General features: G+C 41.1%; 3 protein-coding genes across 8 annotated transcripts in view; 2 read left to right on the top strand and 1 right to left on the bottom strand.

The window, feature by feature from the left end:
- The window catches only part of IARS2 (isoleucyl-tRNA synthetase 2, mitochondrial), a 28,791-nt gene extending 28,220 nt beyond the window's left edge, over window positions 1-571 (bottom strand). Inside the window, exon 1 of the mRNA XM_074579303.1 lies at window positions 341-571. Coding sequence (XP_074435404.1) covers window positions 341-571 — 231 coding nt within the window. The remainder of the gene's footprint in view (window positions 1-340) is intronic.
- Window positions 404-13,549, top strand: BPNT1 (3'(2'), 5'-bisphosphate nucleotidase 1). Its single transcript, XM_074579304.1, has 9 exons — window positions 404-910; window positions 6,167-6,291; window positions 8,030-8,134; window positions 8,375-8,482; window positions 8,977-9,025; window positions 10,060-10,151; window positions 11,146-11,343; window positions 11,492-11,597; window positions 12,934-13,549. The coding sequence occupies exons 2-9, from the start codon at window positions 6,175-6,177 to the stop codon at window positions 13,080-13,082; spliced, it is 924 nt and encodes a 307-aa protein (XP_074435405.1). The 5' UTR covers window positions 404-910; window positions 6,167-6,174; the 3' UTR covers window positions 13,083-13,549.
- A 2,970-nt stretch (window positions 13,550-16,519) lies between these two features.
- The window catches only part of EPRS1 (glutamyl-prolyl-tRNA synthetase 1), a 40,207-nt gene continuing 33,850 nt past the window's right edge, over window positions 16,520-22,876 (top strand). For 4 of the 6 annotated variants that reach the window (XM_074579297.1, XM_074579301.1, XM_074579298.1 and 1 more), the window contains exons 1-2: window positions 16,538-16,699; window positions 19,204-19,288. In XM_074579297.1, the coding sequence (XP_074435398.1) occupies window positions 16,654-16,699; window positions 19,204-19,288 (131 nt within the window). In that variant the 5' untranslated portion in view covers window positions 16,538-16,653. Of the gene's footprint in view, window positions 16,700-19,203; window positions 19,289-22,876 lie in introns of all 6 variants that reach the window. The other 2 variants (XM_074579302.1, XM_074579299.1) reach the window with 2 other exon arrangements.

Consider the following 22,876-nt stretch of genomic DNA (forward strand, 5'->3'; position numbering starts at 1 on the left):
TTGGACCAGATGATCTCCAGATGTCCCTTCCAACCCCTATCATTCTGTGATTCTGTGACCATTCCTCTGGCTCTCTGCTATCAGGAGGGACGTTTCTCTTTTTCCAAACGAAGCCGTTAACAAACTTGAGAGTCACCAGACTACAAATAATAATTCAAGACCCCTAGCCCTTCACCTTCCCCTGACAAGCAACAGCAGGCGACCGTGCACAGACACCTGCGAAGGCCCACACCGACGCGCAGGTAAGGGCAGCGATAGCGGGCCGGTAAACAAACCCCTACCCGCCCTCCGGGGCCCAGAGCAGCGCACCCCACGGGCAAGCCCCGGCCCCCGCCGCTACCTGCTGCGTCTCCAGCTCGGTCTCGGGCTGCAGCCGCCCCGGTAGCTGCGCGGGAAAGCGGCTGCGCGGCAGCAGCACCGTGTCCCGGTACTGGGAGTCCTGCCGACTCTCCGCCACGGGCTGCTGGCTGTCGGCCTCCGAGGCGGCGGAGTGGGCCCAGCCCCGGGCGAGCCCCACCTGGGCCCTTAGCCCGGCCCGGGCAAGCAACGGCGCCCGCCAGGCCCGAAACATCCTCAGGGACTCCCTGTCACAGGCGCTAGGTAAACACTTCCGCCTGCGCTACGGCAAGCGGCGCGGTGACGGGCCGCGGGGAGGGACGTGTCGCACAGCAACGCGTTTTCCTCCCTATTGCGGGCAAGCGCTTCAGCCGGCTCCCGGAGCCGGAAGGATTTGGCGTGTTTCGAGCCCTATTTTGCGGGAGGTGACCGGCGGGACTCGGACTTCGGTTTCGGATACTTCACCGCCTGGGCAAGGGGAGCAGCAGGAAGCGCTGCTGGCGGGCGGGGACAGCGCGAAGGAGAACGGCGCGCCCCGGAGGGGTGCAAGGGACGGGTCCGTCCTTCGCTACAGGTGAGCCAGGGGCTACTGTAAGAAATGGGGAGTTCTAGTCATCTTCGGCTTTTAAGAGTTCAGGGGAAGAAGGCCCAGTTTCGCACTTGCATTTAAAGGCACGCTGTGCGCCCTGTTTTCTCCTTTCATCAGGTGAAATTACAAATTTGGAAAACGAATGTTTGGGAAAACATTGCCAAACCTCGTACTTGTTCTGATAAACCCACTGTAGCCATCCTGCGATATTTACATATTCCAAAGTTAAAATGTGTAACCAGAACTGCAGAACTCATTTATCTTAGTAGGTACGAAAGCAGGCAAATGAATTTGTCAACCAGTTGCTAGGCTAGGAGAAAGGACAGATGGTCTTTGGAGGACAAGGTGTGTTTTGAAAGTGATACGCAAATTTAAATTGAGGGATAGTTGTTGGGCAATCTTTGTAAACTCTACAGTTTTGTAAGAGTCAAATGTGTTTGTGCAAAGCACAATACATTCAATAATATATTTCTTGGAAGTATACATTAGACATTGCCCTCATTGGAAAGAATGTGCCGTAACTTATAAATAAACTAGTTAATTTGAGATCAAACAGTTACAGAGATGAGAAACTTATAGCCAACTAGCACACACGCTTACCTAACCAAAAAAAGGTCCAACACACCAGAAAATGTGCCACACAGGAGATGCGGCCCTGTAAAAATATAAGGTACCTTTTGCAATAATAACGTACTTTGCAACTTTATTACTCTATATCAGGGGAAGAGGGTATTGGACCTCCCATTTCAGTCGCTCTTAATAAATCTTGTTTTTTGTAAGACTATTTTAATTTTAAGGTTTGCTTAGAGATTTCAGGCAGGTTCACTACAGAAAGAAAGTAGACTTGGTTGCCTTAAGAATGCCCATGAAAAATGTGCCCAAGAAACATCTTGAGTCAAGGTTCAAGAATGTAAGATACTATTTCTGTATTGTTCTCTGAGGCTTTTGAAACTTTATGCAAACATATAATAAACCAAGCCTTTAAAACAATTAAGTAAGCTTTAACCTCATTTTACAAAGCAGGAAAAAATGTGCAGTAAAAGGTCAAATGAAGAATGAGAAGCTGAGTATAAATTACCTTCTTCTGAACTCAATTCTTTAACCCAAACTTCCCATCTGATATGCTAATCTTTTACTCTCTCTCAAAAGTGCTCATATTCCAGATATTTACAGTATGGAATGAACTACATTCAATTTTCCTTCCTGTTAACTTGTTTCACAGGATGGTATATACTTAAAATAGTATCTGTCTTCCCATTTGTTCTACAACTTTCAATTGTTTGAGAGCTGCTTTTTGCCACAGGTGACATTTCCAAAATTTCCTCTGTAACCATTGTTACCAGTCTAAGATAAATCCCGTGTGTACTTTGGGTATGGACCTTGGCTATTTTACAGGAATCCAGAGCACTTTGCTCCCATTCAGGAGCAGTAAATAATAATTAACAGTAGCAACTGTGCTTTTTGAATGTACTTAGACAATCACGCTACTCTTTTAGCTTCATAGATCTTCTGACTTTAGAGATGCCCATACCGTGTTTCTAAAACGCCAAAAAGGTTCTTAAACCAGCTAAATTTGGGGCTTTGATACCTCTAACATTGCTGTTTGCCTTTGCTGTAAACACATGAGGTCACACCAATACCATCTACAGTAGCTATCCTTATCACCTCATTATAGTATACTTTACTGAGCAGACTTCTCAAGCAAGAAAGGAAAGGTACTGTATAATGACCTGTTTCCACTTAGGCAATACTTGCTGCAGTTGCTGCAAATACTGATTGTCAGGGAAGCCTAATGTATCGTCTCCTATATGCATCATCTTCTATGTGCTGATTAATGAGTTCCTCTCTATTTTTTTTCTATCTCTGTGTTCAAGTGTTTACTTGGAAGTACATAGAATCGTAGAATCATAGAATGTGTTGGGTTGGAAGGGATCTTTAAAGGTCATTTAGTCCAACCCCCCTGCAGTAAGCAGGGACACGTTCAACTACATCAGGTTGCTCAGAGCCTCATCAAGCCTGGCCTTGAACGTCTCCAGGGATGGGGCCTCCACCACCTCTGTGGGCAACCTGTGCCAGTGTCTCACCACCCTCATTGTAGAGAACTTCATCCTAACGTCTAATCTAAACCTACCCTGCTCTAGTTTAAAAACATTGCCCCTCGTCCTATCGCTACATGCCCTTGCAAACAGCCCCATCCCCAGCTTTCTTATAGGCTCCCTTTAGGTACTGGAAGGCTGCTATAAGGTCTCCCTGGAGCCTTCTCTTCTCTAGGCTGAACAACCCCAACTCTCTCAGCCTGTCTTCATAGGAGAGGTGCTCCAGCCCTCGCATCATCTTTGTGGCCTCCTCTGGACCCGCTGCCATGTCATAGAATCATAGGCTTGGAAGGGACCTCTGGAGATCATCTAGTCCAACCCCCCTGCCGGAGCAGGGTCACCTAGAGCAGGCTGCACAAGAACGTGTCCAGGCAGGTTTTGAATGTCTCCAGAGAAGGAGATTCCACCACCTCTCTGGGCAGCCTGTTCCAGTGCTCTGCCACCCTCAAAGTAAAGAAGTTCCTCCTCATGTTTAGATGGAACTTCCTATGCTCAAGTTTGTGCCCGTTACCCCTTGTCCTGTGGCTGGGCACCACTGGAAAGAGCCTGGCCCCATCCTCCTGACACCCACCCTTTAAGTATTTATAAGCGTTGATAAGATCCCCCCTCAGTCTTCTTTTTTCCAGACTGAAAAGACCCAAGTCCCTCAGCCTTTCATCATAAGAGAGGTGTTCCTGTCCCCTAAACATCTTTGTAGCCCTTTGCTGTACCCTCTCCAGCAGTTCCCTGTCCCTCTTGAACTGGGGAGCCCAGAACTGGACACAGTACTCCAGGTGCGGCCTCACTAAGGCAGAGTAGAGGGGGAGGATGATCTCCTCGACCTGCTGGCCACACTCTTCATGATGCACCCCAGGATGCCATTGGCCTTCTTGGCCACAAGGGCACATTGCTGGTTCATGGGCACCCTGTTGTCCACCAGGACTCCCAGGTCTCTTTCCACAGAGCTGCTCTCCAGCAGGTCAGCCCCCAACCTGTACTGGTGCATGGGGTTATTCCTCCCCAGGTGCAGCACCCTACACTTGCCCTTGTTGAATTTCATAAGGTTCCTCTTTGCCCAAATCTCCAACCTGTCCAGGTCTCTCTGTATGGCAGCACAGCCTTCTGGTGTGTCAGCCACCCCCCTAGCTTTGTGTCATCGGCAAACTTGCTGAGGGTGCACTCTATCCCCTTATCCAAGTCATTGATGAATATATTGAAGAGGACTGGACCCAGTACTGACCCCTGGGGAACACCACTCGTCACTGAGCTCCAACTAGACTCTGTGCCCCTAATCACGACCCTCTGAGCTCTGTCTTTCAACCAGTTATCTATCCATCTTACTGTCCATTCATCTAGCCCCCTCTTCCTAAGCTTCCCTATGAGGATGCTGTGGAAGACAGTGTTGAAAGCCTTGCTGAAGTCAAGGTGGACCACATCTACCGCCCTCCCCTCCTCTATCCATCTAGTCATGCCATCATAGAAGGCTATCAGATTAATCAGACATGATTTCCCCTTGGAAAAGGGGAATCATCTTCTTTCCCTGTTACTTTCCCCAAAGCGTGGGACTCCTGAGTCCTTCTTGTGCTGAGGGCTCCAGAGCTGGACAGGTGGGCTCTCATAAGAGCAGAGTAGAGGGGTAGAATCACTTCTCTGGATCTGCTGGCCATACTTCTTTTGATGCAGCCCAGGATGCAACTGGCCTTCTGGGCTGCAAGCACACATTGTTGGCTTGTGTCCAGCTTTTCATCCACTCCCCAAGTCCTTTTCCGTAGGGCTGCTCTCTATCTTATCATCCTCCAGCCTGTATTGATAACGAGGATTGTCCCAACCCACGTGTAGGACCTTGCACTTGGCGTTGTTGAACTCCATAAGGTTTGCTCAGGCCCACCTCTCTAGCTTGTCCAGGTCCCTCTGGATGACATCCGTCCCTCTGGCACGTCAACCATACCACTCAGCTTGGTGTCATTGGCAAACTTGTTGAGGGTGCACTTGATCCCACTGTCTGTATCATTGATGAAGATGTTGAACAGCACCAGTCCCAGTACGGATCCCTGAGGGACACCACTTGTCACCCCTCACCATCTGGACATTGAGCCATTGACCACCACCCTCTGGATGCGACCATCCAGCCAGGTCCTTATGCACCGAACAGTCCACCTGTCAAATCCGTATCTCTCCAACTTAGAGAGAAGGATGTTGTGGGGGACCGTGTAATAATAACATAATCCATGTGAGTCCAACCCAAAAATCTGTGATCTATATAGATAGAAAAAAATTACAGTAAAAACAAAAAAAGCAATTAGCACTGTGTTTTAAAACGTACAGCGTGGTCAGCAATACTTCTTTTCCCTGAGGTAGAGAAAAGCTGGAAGGAATGGACGATTGCTAGCCTTTTGCAACAGTGATAGTTATTCTTCTTGGGAACTAAAGGCAGAGTGAATTGCAGTGGGGAACAGATGTAGAAGACAACACAATGGGAAGAATGACAAGATGCGCAGTGTCAAGGAGAGGAAGGGAGATGTAATAGATTTCCTTAAAGAAATCAAGAGAAGTTAAAAGAAATACAGAAAAGACAGTAAAATGTAGATGAACAGATTTTTGCATACAGGTGCAGTGTTTGCAGTATCTGCGTTTCATTAGCCTATTTTGTGTCCACTATTGGGCCATCTACAAAAGCCTATTTTATATTTAAACAAATAAAAATAGTAGGTAAAGTTGCTCTTGTCATCCTATTTGGTAGCCTTGTACTTGTGTCTGGGCACAAAGCAACTCTGGAGGTTCAGCTCTGAAAAAATGAACGTATGTTCAAAACATACAAAAAATGAGTACTGTGTGTAGACTACAGTTTTTCTTAATGTTTATGATAAAGAGTTTCTGCTTCTGCTGCTGTTCTCCTTTAATGCCAGATTTTATTTTAGTGTGGAGAACTTGGTTCACTGTCAGATATTTGAAAAATCTTGTCTAAAATAGCTTTATATCCCTACATTTGTTAATTGTATTTTTAAAAAAGTCAAAGCTCACTCCATTGCTACTCACTGGCAGTAACCCACTTTCCCCTTCCTACTCAACTTAAACTGTATCTGTTTGGAATGTTATGTAAAATATTTTCCTTCTTGTCTTCTCTTGAAGAGAGAAATGTACAAGTTTGATTTTTGTTTCTTTTCAGCATTCAGAATGTCTTCTCCAGCTCTGCTCATGCGTGTGGTTGCCTCTGCGTATTCGGTTGCAGAGAAAGCTGCAACAATTGTTAGAAATGTAATGGCTGCAGGAGATCTGGGGATAGTAGACAAGGTATTACTTTTACTTTGTTCCAATTTAATTTCTCTAATTAATGCTGAATACAGGTCAAAGTGTTATTTTTGAAGATCGGCCACTGGGGAAGGAAATACAGTCCTCACCTCTCTGATACAAGAAATATTTCGTATTAAAAGAGCACTGGAGAAGTGTCTTTTGACCACTATTTCTACAGAATGTTCAGACGCTTAAAAGAAACGCACCATAATTTTGTCCTGATTCCCCTCACAAAACACAAGCTTTGGATAGCATGTCAGAATTCATAACAATGTATCTTTCCCAATAATTTCCATACCTATGTTCAAGTATCTGTAGTACAGCTTAAACTACTGTGCCCTTGATGAATTTTGGATTAGGATAAATCAGCATTTAGTTTCTTAAAACAAAAAGGAACCTTAGATTTTATTGTAAATCACAGTTTTCAAAATAAATTCTAAGCTTCAAATTTAATTCAAAGTAGAAAACAGAAATTAAATTACAATCATCTGCATGAAGTTCTTAATTTGTGCTACGTTAGTAAGCTGCACTGATGAGCCAGGATCTTTGTTTTGACTACGCTACTAGAATTGATGGAATTAACTTTTGAATTAATTCTTGCTTTACAGGTATGTCACAATAATATAGACTGTGTTAAATATCTATGTTATTTTCGGTCTTTACATTGAAGTAATTGCTTGTGTTTACCTTTTTCTGATAGTAAGCACTTTCAGCCAGTTGTGAAAAAAAGCCTGATCCTTTATGACTTATTGTCAGCTCAGACAGTAGATGCAAAATTAAGTTTTCTATTTTCGTCATTTGGTCAGTTATATTCACAGAATGGTGGGGGTTGGAAGGGACCTCTGGAGATCATCTAGTCCAACCCCCCTGCCAGAGCAGGTTCCCCTAGACCAGGTTGCACAGGAACGCGTCCAGGGGGGTTTTGGATGCCTCCAGGGAAGGAGACTCCACCACCTCTCTGGGCAGCCTGTTCCAGTGCTCTGCCACCCTCAAAGTAAAGAAGTTCCTCCTCATGTTTAGGTGGAACTTCCCATGCTCAAGTTTGTGCCTGTTACCCCTTGTCCTGTGGCTGGGCACCACTGGAAAGAGCCTGGTCCCCTCCTCCTGACACCCACCCTTTCAGTATTCATAAGCATTGATAAGATCCCCCCTCAGTCTTCTTTTTTCCAGACTAAAAAGACCCAAATCCCTCAGCCTTTCATCATAAGAGAGGTGTTCCAGTCCCCTAATCATTCACCACTAAGAAAACAAGCTAGATTAATTGGACCTTTAAATCACCTTTTATTAACACCTTCCCTATATTTCTCCTCTTTCCTAATATGCCGCGTCTCTCCAGTGAGCCTTAAAATATTTATTTTTTCCTATTAACATCTTAATTTTTGCTTTTTCCTCTTCTTGTATTGTATCTGTGTTCATACTTGTATCAGTTTATTCTGTACCTAGTGTAGTATTTGCACAAATACACATGCAGTACAACTGCACCAGTGCATGAGAAGAACACAGCATGTAAATATTGTTCTAATACCATATCAATCTGTCTTAGCTCTGGGGTGTACAGCGAAACTCTGCTTCTTTCAGTTTTCAGCCTGCCTCTCACAAGATTACTTACTAGGTTGAAAATGTATCAAATTAGACTTCTTTTTCATTACCAGGTAGATATTCAGTGTAACATATGGGCCACTGTACTGTTTTTTGTTGTTGTTTTGAAATACACAAATTCCTATCCATCCTTTGACAGACCGGGGACAACGACTTGCAGACCAAAGCTGACCGACTGGTACAAATGAGCATTTGTGCTTCCCTGGCACAGAAGTTTCCCAAGGTGACAATCATAGGAGAAGAAGTAAGTACCTAGTTTATTTCATACTAACAATTTAACTTGCTGTAACTTGCAGTGAAATTTGCTTTGGCTGGTTCTAGGAAATCATCTGTTTGTTTGTTTTTAAAAAAAGTATTTCCATCCTATTTCATCTTCCCATTGCATATGCTTTGTCAAGTAAGTTGCAAGCAAATCCACAGTTCTAAGGCTAACTGACGTTAGTCCAACACCTTTTCCTAATAATTCTGAGAATCCTTTTGTTAGGAACTGTCCACTGAGGAGGTAACTGAAGAATTAATTGAAGATGGCCACTGTGAAGAAATACTGAAGAAAACTTGCCCTGCTCAGTATGCAGGAATTAAAGAGGAAGAGGTAATGTGGTAATGTTATACATATTTCACACTATCTATATTATTTACTGATTTTAGCTAAGAATGTATTAAGAAAAAAAAGGTTATTTGAACCAATATTTCTTTTGGGTTTGAAAACTGAAATGTAGTCACGAGAATCACACCTCCAGAGCTAGAAATGCTGCATATCCGTGTGTGCAATAAAGGGAAATGGAAATTTGCTTCTTACAACTTGTGATTCAAATTAATTTGGAAGGATTCTACTTTGGACGTAAAAAAGTAATGGCATTTTTATGTTCAGTTTAAGCCTTCATACCTCTATTAAGGTATTTGCTGAGAAGTTCCAGTCAGTTTTTATGCTTTGTGTAAAATACTATTGTAGACCTCAGTCATATCATAACATTAAAAATTTGAATCTATAAGGAAATAAAAGCAATAAAATTAAAATATATGTTCTGCACAGTAATTTACATGATTGGTATTTGTTAATTTTCGTTTTTTTTTTTTTTTTTAAAGCTTGTAATATGGGTTGATCCCTTGGATGGAACCAAGGAGTACACCGAAGGTTGGCTTCTCTTTTAATTCTGCCGATTCAAAAAAAAAAAAAAAAAAAAAAGGCAATGTAATAAAGCAGCATGTATATGTAGATAGTTTTATCATAGAGGTTACATGCAATATCGCTTCATAAGGCTGATGTTGGTTTTGTACTTTTTGATTTCTGTGGAATTTTTTAATTATTCCATTCAGTTCTAACCAGTATTGAATATTCCTGATGGGCTACTGAGTGACCACCAGTTTTTATCATTTTAGGGAGCAAAGGGCTGCCTTTGATTGCTGGCAGGTTGTCTTAAGTTTTTAGTCAAACTTACAATTTCACATAAATATTGAATTGAGCGACTAAATCTCCCATTCGCACAGGAACACGCTCAATCATATTTACATCCTCCTCTTCAAACAACTCAAATGCCACAGCTGTATTTGTAGCCCTTTCAAATAAAACAATACCTTCCCAGAAATCATAATTTTTCAGTTACAGGAAGAAACTGTTTTCAGCAGACTATTTTGTGTCCATAGAAATAGACCCTAAAATGAAGAAAGAAAAAAGAAAAAAAAAAGAAAAACTTCCAAGAACAATATGCTGAAACCTCACTTTAGCCTCCTGCTGCATCTTTTAGTTGATTAATGTAAAATCTTTTAGGCAGGTTTTTTTTCCCCTTTTCTGGGAAAGAGATGTACAACTGTCAACAGATTGCTAGTTTTGAATACCATTAAAGAATCCACACCGCAATTATAGAAGAATGTCATCATATACTGCTATTTATTTGTATCTTTAAACTTGTTTCTCATTATGTGTTAATTATAACATAGTCCTATTAAGAGAATTCTACCTGGGACATTTTTTTTTTGCAGACCTCAAGGCTAAATGACTAAAAACATTACATCAAGCAACCTATTACACCTGAAAATCCTGATTAGTACTTGCATTTTTGAGATACCACCCTGCATATCAATTTATGGACTTCTATTGAAGGTTTATTTTTTATATACATATACTGTCTCTTTTTCAAGCATAACTACATTCATATTATTTCTGTACAGGTCTCCTTGATCATGTAACGGTTCTTATTGGAATTGCTTATGAAGGCAAAGCAATAGCAGGAGTTATTAACCAGCCATATTACAACTATGAGGTATTAAACGCATTGATCTGTTTCAAAGCATTAGGTGATTTCTAACTGTCACAGTTCTAAGCCATTTCTAGTTAGCACACTTTCAACTGAAAAGCAGTGTGTAGTGGAGTTAATGTTGTAATATAAGGTGGTGGTGTTTTTATTAAATATATACAAATTTGAATGTTGGTTTCCAGGAACTGAATCTCTGAACAGCCATACTGAATCCCGAGATGTGTGTAATACACTTATACAGTATATTTTACATATATACTGTACATATTACCACAGTACATATAAAGTATGTACTGTAAAACAAGTGCGAAATGGTGTTTTTACAGTCTTCGCTAGAAATTCTTTGGTAAATCCATGCAATAGATGCATTTGTGATGTATGGTAACTGCCATAAATCTGCAGCCCTAAATAAACCAAGCGTACCTGTCACTGACAGCTGGGGTAGAGTGTATCAGGCCAGGTTTCAGGTGTAAGTCCAGGATGGCCAACCTACAGGCATTTACACATGTTTGGAGATCATTTCTCTATTATCTGTGAGGGGTAAAAGAGCTCAGGGTGCAGTCTGATTAAGTAAACTTACTGGAATTTAAAGAAAACGCTCTTGAGCTGATATATCATCAGCTAAATTCTGTATGTTCTGTGTGATATCTATGGTGAAACATATAAAATGACAATGAAGATATTTTCAGTTACAGATTGTGCCTGAAGTAGAGAAATATACGAATATTAATTTGTCAGTCATTGGAAGCAGGACATAATGCATCACCACGATGTCACAGATAAGAAAATGATGTCATTGCGTTAAAGGGAAAGAGAGATGATTTCTCACTCAGGGTTCTAAAGTAGCTCTTTTTAAGTGCCACTGTTTAAATGGATATCCCAGTATTAATAGTATACTCCCTAATAAGCAAAGATTTCTCCAGGTTCTGTTCTCCATTTGTGCTTTAAATGCTGATCACTATGATTGACTATCATCTGGACCTGTGTACCTTTTTCATAGGCAGGAGCTGGTGCTGTGTTGGGCAGGACAATCTGGGGAGTCTTGGGCATAGGTGCCTTTGGATTTCAGCTCACAGAAGCACCTGCTGGGAAACACATCGTTGTTACCACCCGTTCTCACAGCAGTACCCTGGTAAATGACTGCATCAGTGCCTTGAACCCAGACAGTGTCATCAGAGTTGGAGGGGCGGGAAACAAGGTATGAACACTCCAAGTGTTTTGGTTTTACTGGGAGGTGGTACCTTTGGAAAAAGAAAATAATTTGCGTACTTGCATGAATGTACAGATGACATCCTTCTCCTTCTAAATGCCTAGTCCTTTGCAATGATTTGCTCTATTCATAACAGATCATTCAACTTATAGAAGGCAAGGCATCTGCTTATGTATTTGCTAGTCCTGGGTGCAAGAAATGGGATACATGTGCACCTGAAGCTATTCTGCATGCTGTGGGAGGTAAGTTAATAGCATTCAAAATTTCAAGATAAGCGAAACTGCATCAATTAAAAGTTATTTATACTTTTTATAGCAAAAAAGAATTTCAAAACATGTATGTGGAAAGTAATATATGTATTTTTAAATAGTCACAATTCACTAGGAGCTTTGAGCCCTTTTAAATCAACAGTAACTCCAAAAGGGCAGGAAATTATGCTCTGAAAAGCATGATATGATCTGTTTTGCCCTGGGCTAATATAGAGAATAACTGTCAAATAATTAAAAAAGCCAAATTCCAAAATTTTGTTTATAATAATTTTAATATTTCCAAAACAAATGGCTTTTTTTTTTTTTCTGTTCGCTACTATTTCACAGTAAAATCACGCTGTCCTACTAACTGGATATAGTAGTTTATTATTAGTAACATATTATATAATATGTGGACATTGAGTTCTTTAAAACAACAAAAGCACATCATTCAGTTGTTCCTTGTGTGTACAAACTCCAAAATTGAGTCACTCATGTAATTCAGTAATATCAGTGGTCTCCAGCCAACCTAAGCCTCTTCACCTTTCAAGGGGGTAAGGTAAGGGGTTAAGGAAGTTATGAAAAGTCTCACTGACAAGAATTTAAGTGCTATTATTATACTATTTCTGCTGTTCACATTGATAGATCTTTTACCACCAAGTGCTAAAATTATGGGGTTTTGATCTTCTGAATTCTGTCAAGCAAAGATAACGGGCTTCATAATGAGATTATTTAACTCCTCTGCAGTCTCTGGTGTTGACAACTGGGATAGCTTTAAACAGGTTAGTTCAGGCACAAAAAAGCAACCAATCTGGGGCAGCACAGTGCTGTATTTAGCCTCCTTGTTATGTAGGTATCTCGTGGTTAAATTAGGTTGCATAAAGATCTGTGTTGCTCTTGTTAAGTGATTTCTAGAAACTCATCCAAAACCAGCTGGAGTACTATATTATGTTACAGTTTGTTGTATAGACTTACCCTGGCTATTACTTGCACTGAGGATTTTTCTTTCCTTCTCAACGGCCAACGTATTAACTACTCAGGAAGCATTTTAATTAATCCATAGGCGAGAGATGTTGTTTTCGTTTTCCTGAAACACAAGGAATTTAAGTATTGCTGAAAGAAAATAAAATCATTAGTTACTTGGTTTCAGTTAGTGAAAAACTGTTGCACTTAAACTGGGAGCAACGATGTTTCACATCTGAAGACAGGCACGTGTACCCCAAAGACTGTCTGGTTTTTTAGTTACATCACTTTTATTAATAAAATAGATTATCTCTCTCCAAGTCATGTTTGCTGGAATAAGGTGGTTTGGTTTTTCTTTTTTTTCTAGGCAAGATAACTGATATCCATGGAAATTCATTTCAGTATAACAAGGAAGTGAAACACATGAATTCAGCTGGGGTCCTTGCGACTTTGAGAAATTATGACTATTATGCCAGCCGTATTCCCAACACTGTTAAACAATCTCTTGTGCCTTAAAGCAGTAAAGCGTCTTCACTTGGCCTGGAAGGCTGGCTGAGAAAGTGAACTTGGAGAAAAAGAAATAAAGAAAAAAAAAAAGGAAGAAAGAAGATAACTGAGCTTGAAATTTTGTTTTACAGAATCCGAACTGAATTCTTACATTAAGGTGTTCAATAATTTCAAAATTACATACAGAATCTCTAGGTATATGTTGGATCAGATTGTTTTGCTGTGTTTAGCAGACAACATCAAAACAGTCTTCAACAGTTGTTTTCCTTGTTCTTTGTGAGTATTCATTCTTCATGATTGTGCTAAATATATTGCTAACAGTCCAAAACTCTAAATTACAGTCCAAAAATCATCTTAATATTCAGGGCACAAAATCATGTTAAGTCATTTACCTGATCTTGCTCAATGTTTTTTGTTGTATGTAGTCAACAACAGTTTATTGTGTTAAATACAAACGGACTAAGAATTTGCCTGGATGGATTAGACCATTTGTTATAAAGTTGACAATTTTGATTCTTAGAAATGACTCTTTGAATTTGTCAATCTGCACTAAGTTTTGGGATGGCTGAGATTTCAGCTTGTGGTGAATTGGGTTCTCTGAGTTTTGCAGGAGCCAGAACACAGTCCCACAGGGCCTCTGACATCTCAAATAGGGGATCCTGGATCATCCTGGATCCTGGTCTATGCCACCTCAGTCTTCGAGAGCTTTGGGCATCTTAGGTCACTTTGTCATACATGGGGACAACAGAAATGCTGGAGCTTGAAATTTTTCATGTCCAAATTTTGAGAGAAAAAACCTCCAGGTGCCTTTCCAACAGCCCCAAGAACTGAGGAACCTGACACTACCACTTCCTCCTCCTGTGGAACACAGGCATGTTAGGGGAGAGAGCAGGAGACAGGATCACCAAAAACTGGAGAGCCTGTTTCAGTCAGCTTTCCCATAGGTGTGGGGGTTAGAAAAGAAGGATGCAACTGTTCAGTCCACTTGAACACAAAAGAGAACAAGAAGTAAATTACATATGACTAGCTAAAATTGGCAACCTTAGCCAAAACAGATTAAGTCTCTTCAAGCTGAATTTAGGATTCTGGAGTATCTTGAACTAACGGGGCCCCTATGTTTTCTCCAGATTTTGTGACCCAAGTTCCTCACCCTCAAATTAAGGAGTCTTAGGGCCTCCCTTTCCTAACAATGTGACACATACTGAGGCATGCCACGAAGAGAGGCCAGTTTCAGTGGACAAAACATAGTTGTGCTTTTCTTTCTGTTCCATGTGTGGATAGAAGAGTGGTGTATGTCAGATTCTCAGGCTTGTGGGATCAGAGAGGATGCCTGAACTTGGCAGCTTGCTTACATAAAGACTGAATGCCTAAGCTCTCCCAGCATGATTATTTTTTGCCTTAACCTCTACTGACACCATAAATTGCAAAGTAGCCTGCAAGTTGCACTGCACCCATTCTCACTTCCTCCCTGCCCACAGGATTAAGTCTTCCTAGTAATTACACTCTCAGACCATTTAAACCGTCTTTAAGTTAGCACTGAACTTCAAGATACAAAAAGCTGTTTCCATACAGAAGAAAATTTCAAAATGCAGTTTTCAAAAGTGTGTTCAAGTTATTTCTTTCTCCTTTCATCACACAAAGTATTTATCAACTCTGATTTACTTACAGTCTTTAGATTAGATTCTTTCCTCACAACAGGGTAAGACCAATATGACTTCATTACCTTAAAGCTGTCTCTATTTCCAGCAAGCAGGAACACATTAACACCAAAAGATATGAACAAGGCAACTCTTGCTAAAGTGTTCCCAGTCTCTCCATGTGCATACATGAAAAAGGATCTAAGGAAGCCCTTTCCTGAGTGAGGTCAGCTTACTGTAACATTTGCAGACAGATTAGCAAGATTATCACTTACCTCATACTATCATCATCAGCCAGTTCGTAATGCTATTGTGACACTGGATTAAAGCTGCATACATAAGAACAACACATGCTTCTACTCCTTTCATCTATAGCCTGCCTTTCTTCTCTTTCCACAAGCGCATGACTAGTAGGAGCATGAAGGACAGATTCAGCCTTCTTCATATTTTGACCCATTGAGAGTTTAATCATTGTAATTTTAATATTGATTGCGACTGAAGCTTGAACCATGTACCAAGTACAAGATTAATCTAATTCCACTGCTTCCATTATACATAATCCTCACCTTCTGCAGGATTCTTGGATATGTGTGCTTTAGTATTCGTATCAAAACCTGCATGTGAATTTGCAAAACACAATAAGATAAAATGTAGAACAAGTTAGACAACACAAAATCTGCCTTAATAAGTCTTTCCATGTAATCATTAAATTACAAAGTACAGAACCCACTATTAGTAATCTTCATCTACGTCTCTATATCCCTGTTTTCATCTGAAACTTGCTATATGTTTGACAATTTCCTCAGCATAAGCACTTTTCTCATTCTGCTGTAATTTATCTCTCTGCTCGTTTACAGTTACCTCAACGGGAGTAGAACACACAGGGCATACACCAGCTTCTACCTGATGCGTAAAGACACTTATCTATGGAACCACTTTCCACACTTACAGAAACTGTAAAGCTGCTTACACAAGAGAATATTTAGGAAATTTGAAATAAACTGCAGCAGCAGGAACCAAGGATAAAAGCCAGCATGTAAGGTGCAGTCACGCTCTGGCTATACCATCACTCCCTCTGCACAAAATGGCACTCGGTCTACCTATCAAGCATTTGATAATTTCTCTGCTAGCACATTAGGTGTCAGTACCGTCTATAAAATAGACTGGAGAAAAAAAACCAAACCGCACAGTGACACTGCAATGTCCTTGCAACAATGTGAACTTGAGCATCTCCTGTGAAAAACTGCTGACACAGTGTTTTTGTAATTCATTCCAAGCCAAGTTTGACTCACTGCAAAACCAGTGAGGAATGTAACAAGTAACACTCTACAGAAACAGACGGGCTAAACCACTGCACTCAAATGTGTCGGTGCACGTTGCACTGTTCAATTTATTCACATCATTATACACAGAAAAGGGACTGAAACTATCTCTATGGCTGGTGCCAGGCTTATAGCTCTGGAGTTTTTACAGTTAACTTCTGCAAAGCTCCGGGAAAGGTTCTGCATCGCCACCGCAGCTGTGAGAAGAGACGCTCCGGCACCCGGCCCCGCTGGGGGGCAGGGCAGCCTCCACCGAGCACCCCTGCGGGGCGGTTTCCTCAGTGCTTCATCTACCGTGGGCGGGCGGGGGCCCGGCCGGTCGGCCAGGAGAGCCCTGCGCACCGCTACTCATCTCCCGCCCAGTTCCAACCTCCCCGCCGCCTCCCGGTGGTCTCGGGGCTGTGGCTGCCGCGGTCCCCACAGAGACCAACCCGCCCACCGCCACGCGCACTGCCACTAGAGCACCTCTCCCGCCGGAAATGACGCAGCGCGGCCCCGCCCCGCGGCGGCGGGGGACGGTTCCTGCCCAGCCGGCTCTTGCTGAGGTGGTGCTGCCGCCCGCTCTGGCACGCCCCTTTCCTCTCTTTTAGTTCCGGCGCGGCGCTGGCAGCGACGGTGGGGATGGCGGCGCTGAGCCTCACTGTCAGCGTGGGGAGCCCGCCACTCGGTAAGGGCCGGTCGGGCCTTGTTTCACTCCTTTCCCCCCCGCCCCGCCGTCCTGCCCCTCCCGTGTGGGCCCAACAGGGCGCTGTCCCCTCATCGTCCGCCCGCCGGCCGCGCGCGGGGCGCGTAGCCGCCGCGTTGCATCATGCCGGTTGCCTTCGTGCCGCGGGGACGGGCGAGGCGTGAGGGGGGGCCCACGCCCTCCATTCCCGCTGTGGCCTCAGTGCCAGGGCGGGAAGGGGATAAGGAGGCGGCTGGCGGACCCCCTCTCGCTGAGGGCAGGCTGGCCGGCGCTGAGAGGGGGGACACCCGGCCCCCGGCGGATCCCGCTGGTACTTGAGATGCTGAGGAGGCGCCGGCCCGGGAGCCCGGCGGTGTGTCGGCTCCGCTGGCGGCTGCTCCGCCGCTCCGGCCTGGGCCCGGTCTGCGGGGATCGGGTAGGGCTGGTCTCCAGCAGGTCGCTTTTCGGGGAGCTGTTGGGGCCGTGGTGACAGCCGCCGGCACTTAACTTAGGCTAAAGAAACTGAGTAATAAGTACGCCCCTCAAGTGACTTGGCACGTTGAGGCTAAATTTTCGAGGCAGCCCTAATTCAAGTTGCTTGTTTGTGAGCTCTGCCTCATTGCTGCTATCTTTGGTTGTCAATTCTAATCTGCTGCTAAAGTTTGTCTCTTCTGGGGAGCTGGTTCAAAGTTGCACTGCAAAATTTTGCTTTTTCAGTTGCTTGCTGTCCTTTGATGCTATATTGCCTTTAAAAATGGGAGAATCTCCTTCATTACACTTTCTGCCATATGGAAACAGCCTTTTTATACGTATTCCATACCATTTCTCCATTTGTTACAAGTATTCAAAATAAATTTTCTTCCCATTCTTCATCTTAGTTTATTGATTTCTTTTTCATGCTGTTATTCTCAAACGCATTTCAGAGTTGAACACAACTTGCATGACTACTGATTTAAGGTATAATATACAAATTTTAAACAACATTTTTCCTGATACTTGTTTATACTGATTTGCTAGAAAAGGTATGATGCAACATGGGCTATGATTAGCATCGGTTTAGGGGCTTTGGAGGATTCTTTTCTTTTGACAGTTGGTGAGTGGCACTAGATATTTAACTCAGGAGGTTGCCTAATTATGTCAGAAATATTACAGATGAAACACTTTGGTAAACGTTTGTATCAAGAAGACAAGCATGCTCACCCTACTCGTTCCTACTTTGTACTGTTCATCATGGCTGCGGACTGGGAAAAGTGTAGTAGCTTTTAATGTCATTAGAATTAATTACATAGCTTGGTGTGCGTAATACTTGTCATTTTCAAAGCATTTCCGTGCACGTTATTAAAATACTTACATGTCTTACAAACATGTTGCATAAGGGATGTCATCCTGACTTTCACAGATGGATAACTGAGGGATGTGAAGAACCTTACTTTCTGATGATAAAAGCTTAATGCCATAAGAAGGGTTTACAGCTGAGCAGAGGTGAGAGCTAGGGAATTCCTGATCTTTGTATTTAGGCCACTGTATTAATACCTTACAACATCTGCCTTCGTCAGTCTGTGCATTGTTCTAGGGAAGATAAAGTGCACAGCACACTAGGAAGACTGTAACAGGTTAGTTGCCTTTCAAGACCTAGAGTATAGTCCTTTGGCTAGTTTTAGTAATATTTGCCTATGCCAAAGCTTGCTGTCTTTGTACGTGCTTCTGAGCAAAGCAAAGGAACACAAGCTCCTCTACTTGTGCTCAGCAGGCTAAATCTGGACCAGAGCCAATCGAGAAATACTGCCAAGTTAGATCGGTGCTTTGTTTGAGCCTCTGTGTCGTGCAATAGAGCATCGAGATCAGAGCACGTTTGCATCAAACCACTTTGAATACTGGCAGAGCTGTCTTCCAGTTGGTGATGTAGCCTAAAAACTTCAGTAATTCTTTTTATTTCTATCCTTTACTGTCACTGGTGAACTACTTACTCTGAAAACCCTGGTGAACGTCCTGCACTTTTACATGGATAAAGTTGCTTGGTTTTGAATGGCTGATCTTTTCATAAACATTAAGTCAGGTTAAAAGTAGTCTCATCCTTGTTCAGAAACTACTGGTATATTCAGTATTTGATCTCCTTTGATGCAAATGTCAGGGGTGGGCTGGAGCACATTTCTATACTGTTCAATAATTAAAAGCAATTTGATTACATTCTCTACATGTATTGGGAGACAGGACTAATTTTTATGATACCCTTAGGAAGCAAAATGTGTTGCTGCTGACATTTGCTGAGCTCACTGCAGGTTCCTGTATGCTGGACATTATCAATTTGAAACTGTAAGGATTGCCAAGAATAAGAAGCCTCTTGCATATGAGACCAAACATTGATTTCTTCCCTGGGCAGTCTTACTTGAAGGAGTCAATTCAGTCACTTGGTCCTATTTGATAGAAAATGTAACTGTTTTTTTGCTACTATGAAAGTTATCTTTCCTGGAAGAATTTTCAGTACCTTTTTCTCTTGTTTTTTAAAGGAGCTCTGCTGACGGTGGAGCATGTGAAGAATGATGTTGAAATTTCAGTGGAGGAAGGCAAAGAAACCATCCTCCGTGTGTCCGAGTAAGTGACTTTGCATCTCTCCTTCTAGCTTTGGGTCAGCAGTTCTAAAAATCGCATGGTTGTAACATTGGCAGTAACCTTTTCAGGTAGGAAGAAGAAAAGAATACGGTTTTATACATCACTGCATTACTGATGTCACTTCATAGCACAGACAAAACATTTACAATATATTCTAAACTTGATCTTTATGAAAAGAGCTCTGGTATTCTTATTTAAATGCACTTAGCTCTAATTGTTTATGCTGAACCAGTCACTTTATTGTTTATTTGCCTTTTTGAGCTGCCATGGATTATCAAAAGCAAGGCCGTTTTATATTTGTCGGGATTGGTATACAAGATTCCTTGGACTCATACATATGTGGTGGAAGGAATTTTAAAGGTTTATATGGCATTATTTTGGGCTCACTGCTGCATATAAGTGAAAGCATGATGCTATCTCAGAAAAATGCTAATTAGCTATGCCATGCTATCCAGTGTATCCATTTGCATCCTGTAGAAAGAATCTTGGACATTTTTGTAGAAATCTATTGTCTGTCCTTCCAAAAATACTTTGCCATTGGCATAAATATTTTCAACTTTGGGGCAGGAAGGTGGTTTTTATGATCTGAGTAGGATCATATGCATATCAGAAATGCAGGACTAATGGTGTTAGTTTGGGGAAGCTGCATTGTCATCTTAGATTCCATATCAGGTAAGATATCTGGATATATCAAGAGGAGGTACTCTGATATCTTAGGTACTACTAACATACCAGTGGAAATCCCTGAGGTCTAGTATATACAGTAAGGAGCGTATTTTGACCAATAAATATTGCAGGCCTAAACTAAAGTATATTAATGCTATGATGAGTTTGGAATTAGTGATTATAAATGTAGTTTTTGAATACTGATTAGCTTCTGAAAGAACAGGGAAAAAAAATCTATTGTTCATGGACTTGCTGACAAACTAGCATTTTGTGAGGTATTTCAGTAGAAGATGCTGTTAAAGCCACCAGTGCATCATAAATAGGTATTCTTCATGTCTATAGATCAGTTATATAAAGAACAAAGTATTTTTATGTTGTGTTTTGAAGATCCTGACCTGATTCTCATAGATTAACACCGAATGAGCTTTTCCACTGTCTTATAATGTTAGGGAAAGACCTTGTTACTATGTATGTATTTCTGCAAAAAATCAAAGCACAGGATGATTCACAATCTTCAATCATAATGATTGCTTTACTGGTTGCAAATACAGCTTTCTGTTTGAAGCGTTGGACTTGAACTCAGATACGAGTTTTTTCCTTAATTTAATCTCTGATTTTACGTGTTGTCTTTTGCTATGCCTGGTGATAGCATTGAATTTGTGATTTTGAATTGAAGCAAGAGAAATGTGGCAGGTTGTATTGGGACTTAATTGGTACAGCATTAATAATTTTCAGTGTGTCTTATGTGTATGTGGTATACAGCATACATAACAGCGAGTTAACTGGATGGGTTTTAGTTGCATGAGAGAGTTTTCCCCTTAAGTAGTCTTGGTCAGATTTTGATTTTATTTTCCTTTCTCAGTTTAGGCAGTGTGTGTACATACCAAAAAGATATACATGCACATACACACTCCTGTGACGCATGGAGATGTTCTTGGAATAATAAAAATTTATATACTCAGCTTTGAAATAATATTTTATTTTCTTAAATAATTTTATTTTTCCATGCCTTCTTCCCACTACATTGCAAAAGCTCATCTTAGTTTTAATGGAAATTGTCAGAAATGTAAAGCAAAAGCTCTTCTTTTGCACTTTGTCCACGTGTGGATAATGTCTAGAATTATGGTTACATCAGATGGAATTTTTTCTGTGTAAGTGTGCTCTCATCCCTGGCATTGGATTATGTTTAAGAAGTTATTCCAAACCTCAGTATTGCATTAATATTCTCTTGCTCGGTTGTACAATCATTTTAAAAATTGATTCTCTATTTTAAAGTCTGTTAAAAGTGTATCTGTAACTTGAGAAGCATCAGCTGAACTCATATCTCAACTAATGTCTTTGGTAAATGGATTTCATGGCATCAGTTCTGCTGAAGCTATCTTATTTTGGCATGACTTGAAATTCACTTGAGATATTTCAGACTTTGATTTTTTAATTTTTTTTTTCAGAAAACCATTAGTCCTAATGACTTGACCTGAACAAGAGAGAACATTTTATTTGCTGTTTTCCTAGGTTATATTTTGAAGTGCAGTTAAAATCTGGTGACAAACTTTTCAGCTAACTAGCTGACAGGTAAGTTTCAGCTAGTTAGCTGAAAAGTTTATCACTAATTTGAGATGATGAATTTTATTTTAAAGGTTATTTCAGAAGCCTTAGCTTCAAAACTTCATGTGGTAATAGCTCCTAAACAAACTACTCTGCTAAATGCTGATGGCTTTATGGAGCGTTTTAGTACACCTGCATCTTACCAGATAACAAACTGCAGTATAACTATTCTGTTTTGTGTTGTGAGCACATGCATACTTCAGAGTGGTATTATTCTTAGGCAGATGTATCTCACCTCTGCACAGAACCATTCTGGAATGCTTTTTACAAATTAATTCGAATAATGATTTATTACAACTGCAGTTTGTTTTTTTTTTTCCTTCTCCCATCTTATCTTCTGCTTCTTGAATATTTGCCCTGGTATTTAATTATGTAGCATTTCATGTCACTTTTGAGACACACTTGCACTTTGCCTGTAACATTACGTTGTCCCTGTTTATTCTTTCGTACCCCTGGAATTAGCAGGCACTAGCTGCAAAGAGCAGCCTTAATGTTTTGTAACTTTTTCAAAGAAAGGACGCCAATTAGGGCTATGTTTGGATGGAAGTAGATCTCTTTCCCAAAGAAAATAAACAACTTTTTAAGCATGAGTAAGATTTTACTAAGAGTAACATTGTCACATTTCATATATTTATTCAGTTTTGCTCGAGTAATCAAGGGTATTTGTTTTAGTATGAATTAGTGAAAACAATAAAAACACATTTCACAGATTTTCTTTAGATGCAAATGTATTAGAAATGTTTTATTTTTCTCAGTTTGAAAAGGCTTCATTAAAACCTTACAGCAGTGTGAAGTTGTAATAGGGCATACTTTGTGTATGTTAAGCCCCCCACTGTGGCTTTTGTTTTCAGTTATATTTTATGGATCTTCTGTATACTGCATCCTAGAAGCTTGAAAAGCTAGAAACAAAAAAACTACAAAGGAACCATGTTCATTAGTTTTTAATGCAGTTAACCTAATGAGACTGGCTGGTCCATTTGTACTAAAAATGGGACTCATTATGATTGTTAATATATCAAGAAGTCTTCTATGTCTTTTTCATAACTTTCATTGATTTTTGCAAGGCTTTTTGGGGGCTTTCAAAAATTCTTTTGTAAAGGACATAGTAGATGTAACAGGAAGTACAGAACAATGGGAGAAGAGAAATGAAACCTTGTTTGGACAAGTTAAAGTGTAGCATTCAGTCCATTAAATTGAGTGGAACAGAACACTTACAAAACTCTCTCTGTTGATGTCAATGCTTGTTTAGAAGCAATTGGAGCTCTAATTTTGTCCTACGTAGGACAGTGGAGATGAGTA

Source organism: Larus michahellis, chromosome 3 (genome assembly GCF_964199755.1).
Source record: "Larus michahellis chromosome 3, bLarMic1.1, whole genome shotgun sequence".
NCBI classification, from domain to species: Eukaryota; Metazoa; Chordata; class Aves; order Charadriiformes; family Laridae; genus Larus; species Larus michahellis.

Bases quoted from the DNA above. Each gene is read 5' to 3' on its own strand.
- BPNT1 (XM_074579304.1), top strand. From the start codon at position 6,175: ATGTCTTCTCCAGCTCTGCTCATGCGTGTGGTTGCCTCTGCGTATTCG. The intron at 6,292-8,029 runs GTATTACTTTTA...ATCCTTTGACAG, and splicing joins ATCTGGGGATAGTAGACAAG to ACCGGGGACAACGACTTGCA. The intron at 10,152-11,145 runs GTATTAAACGCA...CCTTTTTCATAG, and splicing joins AGCCATATTACAACTATGAG to GCAGGAGCTGGTGCTGTGTT.